Raw genomic sequence first — 12,249 nt, forward strand, 5'->3', positions numbered from 1 at the left:
CTTTGACCAAGAAGTTTCCATAAATATGAGAGCACAGATTCCAGAGCACTTTCTGGCAGACGTGGTGTTTAGCTCACAGGAGGATATGTTTCCACCTGCATTAGTTGCCACAGCTGTGTGGCATGCTTTACACATGACAGCAGCTATGAGATGTGACCACCCAAGACCTCACAGAGCATATCAGGCAGGCATTTAAATACACCTGAGTATTTCCTTCTCCTGTTTCTTCACATTAATCTGATTAATGGATTTACTTTCTAGATCGTGCACTGTGGTTAATATGATTCTGCTGAAACAGTGGAAAACATAATCCATACAATACATATTTATGTATATCTTAAATGAGACCTAATATGAATTTCTTTATTTTCCGTCATATACATACTGTATAATGTTACAGCGGTTCATATTTAAAAAGGATTCAAAACAGAGCAAGGTAACGTTTAAATTTTCAGTATAAAAAAGCAGGCTGCAGATTTTTGGAACAATCGTCATGTCTCATTATCTTCTATGTGATTTGTAAAATGTCTGAAAGCACAAAAAATGCCAACCACTCCTCATTTACTCACACCAGGGAATGCTGATATTTTTGTGGGGCACTAGATGGCGCAATTGCTCCAACTGTATGTTGATTTGAAATCCAGTTACTAAGTTTCACATTTTTGTTTAGGGTATGTGATGGAAAACTTCAGACAAAAGCCGCCATGGAAAAAAAACAAAAACCTCTGTTACAGAAGTGAAATGTTCCATTTCAAATGTTTAAAAGTAGCAACAAAAACAACATCAAACAATCAAAGGAGTTATAGCTTTAGTTACATTTTTATATGTTGCCACTGGATCATTGCTATATAAATACATACACGTAATACTCCAGGTGAAGCAAATTTAATCTAGCTTACACGTTTTTTGGGGAGGGGGACTTAAGATGTAACAATATCTCATATATGATGGGGTTGTTATGCGCCTCTGCAACTTCTACTATTCTTGCAATACAAATGATAAACTCTGGTGCCTCCACTTTATAATGCTGTGAAGAAATATAAAATTATGATTTCATTTATTAAGGGATGAAAGCCATCCAAGCCTACCTGGCTCTATGTGAAAAACTAATTGTTCCCACTTATTAAATCATGAATCAACTTTGATCGACCACATTTTTGAAAACCTCAGTTCAGTGTCCCCGAGTACTGCCAATCAAGAAATCACTTAAATAGAAGCTGTCTGACAAAGAGAAGTAGGCTGAAAGATCTCAGTCAATCATGCCACAATAGAAAGAAACAGATGAGAAACAAAGTCATTGACATCCATCAGCCTGGAAGGGTTACAAAGCTATTTCTTAGGCTTGGAGAGACGTTGGGACAGTGGCGGGCCTTCCCAGGAGTTGCCGGACTACCAGTTACTCCAAGAGCACATCGACGACATGGGGTGGGAAGTTGTAAGAATTTCTCCATTATTATTCCTTTATCAATATTACTTATTGATTACATTCCTTACCAATTTTCTTACCAGTTGCCGTTGGGTTCTCATTGACAATCACCACCAGAAGCAACATTTCAAAGACGTTTCATTCATCCAAATTGACTGCATGCTGTGTAGTTCAATGTTTGTACATGTTGTGATCAGTGTCGGGGTTGTTACTCAAAAAAACTGAAGTTTTACACATATTATACAGAACACTTTTTGTAAAAGTAATGCAGTATTATTTCCAGGAGAAAATCATTTTTATACTATTCAATACGTTACTTTCATGTTTCTCCTTAAAACAATGTGAAAACATTGTCTCATAATTTCCATTTAACAATATAAACTTGAAGGCTCCAGTCTACATAAAAAAAACATAAAACCATAAATTTCACACCCGAGCCTCAACTCTCGCGGCCCGCTACCAAACTGGTCCGTGGCTCGGGGGTTGGGGACCGCTGCTCTATGTTACCACTTTTTCATCGCTTTCCCCTTTCTCATTTATAGTCCATTAGCCGAAACCAGAGCACATCTTCATCCTGTCTTCATCTATTTATGCCCTCACCCCAACCAGTCAGGGCAGATGGCCACCCCTTCCTAAGCCTGGTTCTGCTGGAGGTTCCTTCCTGTTAAAAGGGAGTTTTTCCTTCCCACTGTCACCAAAGGGCTTGCTCATAGGGTCATATAATTGTTGGTTTTTTTCTCTGTTTTCTTTGTTTACTGTAGGGGATTTACCTTACAGTATAAAGCGCCTTGAGGTGACAGTTGTGATTTAGCACTAAATAAATAAATTGAATTGAACTGAACTGAATTGAATAGCTGTTGTGCCAGTGTGGTGTTGCTGTTGTTGAGACACACTTGAATGCAGCCTTCCAGCGCTCTGGCTTTATTTTTGGGCCGTCATCTTGCGCTTGTTGTCGGTAGTTATATAAGAAGACACCATATTAGGAGCCTGCATGATGATCGGTGCTGACGTTCGCTTTGTAGACTGGCTTTGACTGAAATGTAAAAATTTATGGATTCGTTAGGATTCAAATAATTAATGTAACATCAAAAAGTCAGGAAGAAATGTATGTTTTCTGAGATAAAGGAGTTGTGTAACTTGTAATAGCAGTTTATTTTTAGTGTTCATCATGTGATTGATTTCCTCAGATTGCTTCTACAGACGCAACTGCGTGGTTGAAAATAGCAGCTTCCGGGTAAGCGAGCTCCAACACATGACAACATTTGACTGTTTCAGGAGCAGATAGTCGTCACGCTTACCCTTGGCTACAAGCTGCAAAGCATATGTTCACCATGTGTGTTTGCCGCTGGACTTCAGCCATCTGAGGGACACTCCGGAAGTCAGGATATCCCCACATGCCTACGAGAGCATCCCTTACTCCTCCCACGCACCTCCACAGGTTTGGACCGGACTGCACCACCATCAGTGTTTCATTACTACACACAGCGAGAGGTCCTTGAGTATAGTGCACCTGCCATCTGCTCCTCCCAGGAAAAAGCCGGTGACTCATAACGTGTATGTTTATGTCAGAGAGGTGAAAGACACGGATCACGGTGTGTATGAAAAATGTGCCCATAGCCACTGCTCGTGTTTTGAAGCCTCAGCGGAAACAATAAAGGAAAAAAAAAGAAGGGAAAAACATTTTCTATGTCACAGTGACAGTGTTTTGATGCCGACATCTTGGCTTTTTGGAACCGGAAGTGTACCAGAAAAGCCCCAAGAGCCACAGCTTAAGTTAGCAAACTATATTTAGCTAGCTATATCTGTAAACTATAGGTGTGGGGTAAGTAACAGAAAATTGTGAAATAGAAATTCACTCACCTAAACTGCAGCAGAAACTTTGAGCTGGCGGACTGACCTCAGTAGTTCATAGGCTCCAGTTAGCAGACAGATTAGCACATCTGTCAGTCAAACTAGCCACGCCTCTAACGTTAACATTAAAGTTAGAAATTCATTACATTTAAAAATGGAGGGTATATCCAAAATAAAGTAAATACAGGGCCAGCGCTCTAAATACCGGTACCAATACTTTTACACTGTAAAGGCAGTTTAAGGGGAGAGCAGTGTCACGACTCATGACTTATGAGATGAATCATCATCAATTTGCAATTTCTTCACACGTTTAAATAACGACTAAATCGCTGGGATTTTTACTTTCTGCAACAATTAGTTAACACAACAAGCACATCTTTCAGCTCATCATTTATTCTTAAACTGGGTTTTGTTTTTGAGACCTGGGTCGTAAACATGCCTGTCTCTAAAGGACTGGGTCAGCTTCTGTTGTTTAAATGTACTATAGGCTAGGGCTGTTCATATATATCGGATGATGATATAAAAACATCTATCGTTTCATTTTATGCTATCGTTTCGTGGTGTCGCAAAATAAACTGTTTACGGCAATATTTTTTCATTATTTTGATGGTCACTGTAGTGGCTATATTAATTTCTTTAAGTTCTCTCTTTCTCTTATATTTAATATAACCACACTACAGACAGACAAGTGCTTGTTTTTATGTGTTGTCGTTAGCAACAAGGACGGTAACAGCATCGCGTTTCCGCTTGTTTATTTTCCACTTAAACCTTTCAAATTAAAGCTCAAGATCCTGTTGAGACTTTTCAAAATAAACTGAATCACGTGAAAGATGCAGAGTGTTTACGGATGAGAAGTAAAAAAGAGCCGCCAGGTGCTAAAAAATAAACCTTAGACTCAAACGTTAGAACAGGCTTTTCCCCGCAGCACGCCGTGTAATAAATACTCACAATGAAAACGGCGGCCGTTACAACTTATGTCTAAAAATGTATCGTTTCATGCATCGGTTAAAACACTCGACTCCAGCTACATGACGCGCAGCTGGAAACACTTCACGCAAGTCGAGCTGCCCGAGATTCACAGAATTTACAGAAAATGTTACATTTTTGTGATTTATATCGTTATCGGACGATAGATGTCTTATATCGGGATATGAGATTTTGGTCATATCGCACAGCCCTACTATAGGATATAAATTAAATTGACATGGCAGTCAACACAAGAAGATTCAGACATTTTTCATAGTGCATGTTTGTTGTGCGTCTTCTCACCCTCTCCCCGAAAAATAATTTAACACAATTCAGTGGTCTACATATTGATCTTAGATGATAGTAAAAGTATTGATCCTTTCACACTAGTATTGATTGAATATAAATACAAGAGTTGGCTTCGATACTATCGATTTTTGGATTGATCCATCCACCGCTTAAGGAGGGAAACTAACCACAGAGACCAGACATTTTGTGTAGCAGGTTGTGAGGTAGTGATTTAATAGCTGAAGATGGGCCTATGAACATGGTCGTCTGAAGACTTAAGAACCTCTGCTTTATAAACCCCCTGTTACATAAAGTATGTTAGTGAGATAGTTCTAAACGGTGAAAAAACATTTGTTTGGGTAAACCTCTTTCTTCTGGCAGTTCTAGCTCCATTTTTCAACTGTAGTGAAATACCATACTGTAAATATTAGGGACTTCATCACAGCATCTGCCAGTTTGATTAAAGTCCCCCGATAGTCCCAACCACGGCAACCAGCTCCTAACAATAAATACTTTAACAACGCTTTTAACATCTAGTTTGGAAACGGAAATAGTTGTCATCAAGGGACAGTGTCCTCAAGTAAATCCTTAACTGACCAATCGGCACGCATTGCAGAATGATAGAGTAGAATGGGAAAAATTGGCTTTTGCAAGAAAAACAGCAGGAAATAGGTGGTATTTACATTTCGGACACATTAGCAATAATGTATTTGGGAAGAACTAAAACTCTAGACGCAGGTATAAATAATCGTTTTAGCCATTTAGCTTTTGTCTCTGTTCACTTCTATTCCCTGAGAGTCAGTGAGAGGGTCAGCAGGAAGTGCTTTATTTTTCAGCCTCTGATATTTCCACTTGACTGAAATGTTACATTAGGAGGGTTAGTTTATTTTTTATTATTATTTTTTAATATCAGGTAAGAGGCTTCTAATCTCTGAAAGCGGCTTTTCACTCACCTCACTTGCACCTGCTTCGCCTACCATTTTAATGCGTTTGTCATGTAATATTCAGGTTTGACACAACGGTTCGTTCTTATTCCCGTTCCTGTGTCGCCGCATTAAAGCTCATTAGATCAGCAGCTCGCTGCAAATTGGACAAATGCAGTCAGGTGAGCTTGTTTTCACGAGGGAGTTTAAACCCACATGACGTCCCCGGCACAGAGAGCCATTTGTGCGAGGATGACAAAGCGTGAGGATAAGAAACAGGTCACTGCCTGCATTCTGCCAACTAATTGCTGCTTCATCTGATGTGACGAGATGAACTTCACTCAAATGTTATAAATCTAAAACTGACATAAATCTAGGGGATTACAACCCATTCATCAGCCGTAGCCAGCTATCATCCGTCAGCCTAATTCTGACCTCTGTGAGGAAAAAAACAACTTTGAATCACATTTCTAAAATATCCCACATATCTCTTGTGCTTTTTGATATTAAAATATGATCTGAAACACACACAATGTACACACAAGACCAGGAGAGTTTGTTTTTACAAATTTGAAAGCCTGTATTGTGCAGACAATAAATAGTGCTTACAAAGGGATTTTCATCTTGTACACAGACAAGGTTTCTGTTTAAGAACATGTACACTGTCGATATGAAAATCATCATCAACTGAATCAGCTCCGACACAGCTCGGGGATGTGACTACTGATACTGGAGTGGGATTGGTCGACTCGGTCACATGCACGTGCCCCCCCTCCCGTGTCAAAAAAAGAGCGTCTTTTAAAAGAGTCCGTTTACAAAAACAAAAAGAAGTCAATGCTTTGTTTATTATGGCGAATGCGCAACCTCAGCTCTTCCTGCTCCGCTGACGAGGTGAAGTGAGGGTTAAGGAGATGGTCTTCTGAGCAGAAGTGGAGCTTGCTGCATGCCCCCCCCCCCCTGTCCTTCTGCTGGCAGATCCATTTCTAGAGACATAGCCTCCAAAGGTTCAACGGACCCAAATATCAGGACACCCAGTGGCTGCAGGCCAATGGAAGACTTTGTGCAAGGTCTTCACTAAAGAAACCAGATTTAAGCAACTCTTCACAGAAGAAACCTTGCTAAGGCCGGTGGAACCTGCGAAGCAGAAAAGGGGGGAAAGAGTGAGCATGGTTTCATCAATCAACAGTCCTATTATTACCAAATGGACAGGGCACTTAAAAAAAATGGGGTCTTGCGTAAGCACAACCCCAGCTAATTCTTTTTTTTTTAGCTACAGACAGTCCTGACAGAAGCAAAACGTAAGCTGAATATGTGCGGACATTCATTATAGCCGAGAGGTGGTGCAAATTTTTTCCCCCCCCATCTCAAGGGCCCCGGCTGCAGCTAAATTTAAGCTCTACTCTGCAGGGTGTGCACTCATTGATGTTGAATAATGCACTTTTCATTCTTTGCACAATGTCAAACCGAACCCCGTCCGCTAACAGTAAAGCTAGCATAAATATAAAGAAAGGAAGCACCGGTGACGCCGTGCTCACACACTGACCTTGTCAGATGCTTGCTCGAAGAATGAACTTCCATCTCGTTGCTTTTGAACTCGTTCAGCTCCTTCCGTATCGCCGCCTGCGAAAACAAAAGCAACATCAAGCGTGAGCCCAGGTGTGCCCTCCCTCGAAACCCAAACGCGGTCGCTCAGGTGGTGGAGCTCAAATTAGGGGGGAACATCTGTTGTTTGGGCTCAGATTATATAAGCTTACATGGGTTTTTAAGAAGTGAAAAAAAAAGTGAAAGTGGCCCAAACTGAATGCAAATAAATGCGCATTAATGGGAAACCAGGAGCAACAATATAACCATCTTCCTCCTCTCACCCCTACCAGTCACAACAGTTGGGTGACCCTGCCCGAGTATGGTTCTCTTCCTGTTAAAAGGGAGTTTTTCCTTCCCATTGTTGCCAAGAGCCAACTTATAGTTCTGACTGTTGGTGTGCTCTCTGTTATTGGAAGGTTGTTACTTTACAGTTTAAAGCACCTTGAGGAAACTGTTACTGTGATTTGGTGCCATATAAATAATTTGAATTGATCTGAATTATGTGATGGATTAACCAATTGCAAATTATACATTTATGAATATTTATTGGGTCAAGAAGAAACACTGTCCAATAGGATCTAATGATTGGCAATCATCCAACAATCAAATACCGGATGCTAAATCATCTTTTTTATAAATACCCTCCAAAAAAGGAGACAACACAACAATTAAACAACAACAAAAAAAAAGAGACGTTTAAAGACTATGTGCTTTAAAAAACAAAACAAAAACAACAGTGAAGAAGTTTCAGCTACCTTGTCAGCAGCTGACAGTCTGGTCCAGGGCTTGTCGGCTCTCCTGTCATAGTCCTGAGCTTTGGCCACTTCCACATAGTCGCTGAAACGAATTAGGATCTTTCTGTCCCGCAACTCATCTACCGTCGGCCGCTGGTTCAACTGGAAAACAAAACAAAACAACCAAATGGTTTCAGCTTATTCATGCAATCAATGGAATTGGTGATAGAAGCTAAATATTTTTTATAAAGCAACAGTGAGTGTGCTGTTGGGGTTCCTGCGGTGAACCCAAACATGGGAAATTCTTACCTTTCTGTTCAGCCGCTGTTTGATCTCCCTCCTCTCCTCCTGCTCAGTCTGGTCATTTCTCTCTGTTGACACATGAAAGGACAAACATTAGATGTGAAAAATGAGGCAAAATGATAGACGCTCAGGTAATCTGTCTGTGATTAACAGAGCCAGTGTGTCTGATCCTCCTTGCAATCAATATCCCCTAGTGAGCCAGCGTGCAGCAGCGCTCAGGAGAAGGAATGCAAGTCAGTCAGAGAGCGAGACTGGAGCAGATTAGGCCTCTAATAGGATTGATCTTTATTATACAGCCCAGAGATCCCTCAATGTCACTTCATTTATTTTTAATCTCGTTTCATTTGAAATTTTGGTCAACTAGTCTGGCAGCTTAAAGCAGGGCTGGCACCTGAGCGCATTTCTTTCTTTTTCATTCAACAGGAAAACACGATTCCAAATATTAAAATTTTTTGAATGTTCTGTGCTAGACAGTGCGTGTCATGCCAAAGGGCTAGCTGTTTGGCTTAAACACATGCCCCTGTGTGGAGAGAGAAAGGGGCAGCTGTTGAGGGCTCACAGGTGGCTCAGAGACACACAGATGTACAAAATCTAGGTCTCCTCACACACTCTTTCATAAGCGTTCTGTTCTTTCAGGGCAGCGGGACTAATTCCACTGCTTGGAGCGCTACAATCAAACAATTTCTTGCTGCAAAAATGCAGTTAGAACCACAGTGAAGTATGTTCTTATTACTGGGACTGCACGGGAACAATTTCCACATAATACGTGGACACTGTGTAATCAGAGGGGGACCGTTATCTGCTGAAAAAAGAGAATTTGGCCATGATAACTACAGCCTCCTACAAACAAAAAGCAGAGCTGCCATTCTCAATTCAATTCAATTCAATTCAAAACTTTATTGATCCTGAAGGTTGACCCCGAAGGAAATTGGGTAATGACTGATTATGAAGCTTTCCGTCATTATCCACTTATTTAAAAATATTATCTATTTGTCCATGTGGCATGAGAGTCCAAAGTAACTTATTAAAGTAGTATTAAAGATATATGAAACGACCAAAGTCTGAAATAAATAAGAAGTGGACCATTAAGTCAATGTAAACGCCGGGAGCACCTGACTGTAATATTACAATTAGGATCAGAAACTTCGTTTTTTAAGACGCAGGCCTGCCATGAAGTGGGAGTGGAAAGCTCCGTGGATGCTCGCTTTACTTACGCTTCAAAATGTTCCGGCTCTCCAGCTCCTCCACTGCCGGCCTCTGGCTCAGTCTCCTGCGGAAAAACACCAGAATTACGTTCTGGACCATGTTTTCCTCCCACAGCACCCGTCAATAGTCTTTTCAGTCCTTTCACTGCTACTAGCACTTGGCGCGCTTGTGCCGGTGCGCAGAGAGCCGAGAGCTGCGCATCCAAAACGCGTTCCACCTCGAGTCCGACGCGCTGCTCGTTTTGGTCTTTGAAGTATTACAACTCCACATCGGGAACTCAAAGTCAGGCCCCGCGTTTCGCAGCTCCGTGGAAAGGAAATAATGTGAGATTGTCCCTGACTCTGCTCCGTTTGGAGGCTGCTCGAGCAGACGCTGAGTTTAGAGAGCGAGGAGCGCTGGTTGGCTGCTCGGTGGAGTCCCCGCGGACGTTCGGGGGATGAGGAGAGAGCTCTGCGATGCGCGCTGAGTGGACTGAGAGTGGTGCAGCACCGCCTGCCTCCTTTTTAGCTCACTACTAATGTGAAGGGGTGGGACTGAGGAGGAGATTCCCTGTGTACCCACTCACACGCAACACACGCACACACACAGACGGCTGCGATGAAGCGAGCTGTTCTGTATTGAAACACGTTTACAGGATCAGGGGCATTTCCAGGAATTTAACATGGGGTGGTAGAGGAGCATCAACGAAAGAGGGGGATTAGAAGAAATATATAACAAAAGGGGAAAAAGAAAATTACTGCCTAAAATTTAGTGGACAATTTAGCAACTAACAATGCGGTTTTTTCTTTTATGGACAGACCAAATACGCGTTAGTAACGACATTTTAACGACAAAAAAAGCTATAAAATGCAGATCTGTTAGTTTATTCTCATTAACTGTTTTATTTTTTGTAAGGTAAAGATGCTACAGCCATACAGAGAAAATCCCTCTGAGCAATCACTTGGGAAGGAAAAACTCCCTTTTAGCAGGAAGAAACTTCCGGAACCAAATTCAGAGAGCGGTTGGGAGCGCAGGACAGGCCAGAAACATTTATTTAGCGCAAGAATTTCAGAAAACCGTGAAAGCTTAACCCCATTTGAAATCCTAAAATTATGCGTTCTGCCCACTTCTTAAGACTTTTTCATTTTCAGCAAAGAAATGTAAGACAAAGGAAACATCCCCACTGTTGACAACCTCCAAGCAATACATTTTTTGGCATTTTCTTTCCAATAAATTAATTAAATAATTAACTGTTCTGCAATTGACCGGCCTAATCAGTCCAGCACTAACAATGCAGTCATGTGGGCAGATGCTCAGCCCTACATACAAGCTGTACTCATGTGTTAATTCCTTGCAGCTTTTGAGCGGTTTGACAGACTCAGATTTCTACACCATTCAACATCATCTGATGTTTATGATTCCCTTCTATCATACATTTCCGCCCTGCCACCTATACATATACAGATTCATAGAAAATGTTCATTTTTTATGATTCTGTTTACATTTAGTTCTTTCAAAATAGGCTCAAGGTATTAAAAAGAAATCCTTGTTGGCTTCTACTGCTCTTTGCATATGTAGGACAGCATTAACAGACTGTCCAGCTGCTCAGAGGGGAAAGATTCCAGATGTAACAGCAGTTACAGCCACTAATGTGATGCAAAGTGATCCTGAACACTGCGCGGAGAAAAAGCACCTTCCCTCATTTAGCAAAAGGTTAAACTCTGCTGTCCCAACTTGTGTACAAAATAGTCCATCGCTGACCAAAGATTGTCTGAGGGAAGATAAGTCACCGTGTGGCACAGTCATAGCAAGCATTTACATACTGTACTCCTATCACCTCCAACAGACACATCGAAATCTAGCTGATGCAGTCAGTTTTCACGTCTCCTTAATCCAGTTCAACTGTCATTCATATCATATAACGATTAAAAGCAGCCAACTTAAGTCAAAGTTCAGTATAAATACCAGGGATCTCTGGCATAAACATGAATCAGTGATTACTTTCAAATTCTGTTTTGAGTGCGTTGGGTAGCTGTTACTGTATCATGGTAAATGCATCATGTATGTATCAGAGTAGGACTGTGCAAAAATCCTTGTACTTGACCATTTTCAGAGGTTTTGTTTGTTTACCAACTTAACACTAACCTATGAGTCATTCAACCATAAAAAAAAAGGCATCAGACTCAAGGAATGAATCGATGTTTGTCTACACATAACAGACAACTTAGCAAAGAATCAGTTTTAAACAGTATCTTTAGACACTTTGTAACCATCAGTCTGTCTCAAAAACATCATTCATTCTGTATTTCTGTACCTGAATCTATGGAAAATGCCGCAGATAACACAGTCTGACAGGCATAAACTAGTATTTTTTAACCCAATGAGATATTAGCTGAAAATGTGGTATATCTTAGCATGGTGTGCATTGAGTCTTTAAAAAATGTGAGGAAACTGGAAAAGTGGAGGCCAAAAAATGCACCGAGCAAATAACAGAAAAATTTCACAAGCTGCAGCATTTGTAGCGCAGGCCTAAAATAAGCCCGTCCTGTGATGGCGTCAGCTGTAACTGGGATCTCAGACGACTAGCAATACAGGACCACAGACGCGGCGGCACTGGAGGCCTGCAAGGAGTCAGCGTGCTAAATGGAGCGGAGCTGTACTTGGATGTGTGGCGTGCGGCACAAAACCGTTCAGGTCAGCAGCACTTCCCTTGGTTCGCGGAGCAAGTCATATGACTTGCAGGCGAAAGGGTATCAGATGTATTTTGCGTTAGAAAATTTAGGTGCAGTGGATTAAAATCAAATACTTAATGCAAGCTGCATAAAAGCACGAGTGAGTCAGCCTGTTTTTGTATTTTGCCAAAAAATCCTAATGGGCTATTAGTCACAGACTCCTGCAGCGATGTGCGCTTCACAAGTGCTCGCCCACTCTGTTTGGGCAGAGGTAAAAGTTCCTTGTTTGTTGAAGAACTCACAAGCATGTCAAAGCG

General features: G+C 41.3%; 1 protein-coding gene across 1 annotated transcript; it reads right to left on the reverse strand.

Moving 5' to 3' along the window:
• Window positions 1–6,002: 6,002 nt before the first annotated feature.
• LOC308401914 (phosphatase and actin regulator 4-like) lies at window positions 6,003–9,793 on the reverse strand. Its single transcript, XM_080890373.1, has 5 exons — window positions 9,290–9,793; window positions 8,082–8,143; window positions 7,794–7,934; window positions 6,998–7,074; window positions 6,003–6,588 (listed from the first exon to the last, which is right to left on the reverse strand). Exons 1-5 carry the CDS (start codon window positions 9,378–9,380, stop codon window positions 6,573–6,575), a joined length of 387 nt encoding a protein of 128 aa, XP_080746499.1. The 5' UTR covers window positions 9,381–9,793; the 3' UTR covers window positions 6,003–6,572.
• Between the last annotated feature and the right edge of the window lie 2,456 nt (window positions 9,794–12,249).

The sequence above is a fragment of the Rhamphochromis sp. 'chilingali' genome, assembly GCF_963969265.1.
Source record: "Rhamphochromis sp. 'chilingali' genome assembly, chromosome: 9".
NCBI lineage: Eukaryota > Metazoa > Chordata > Actinopteri > Cichliformes > Cichlidae > Rhamphochromis > Rhamphochromis sp. 'chilingali'.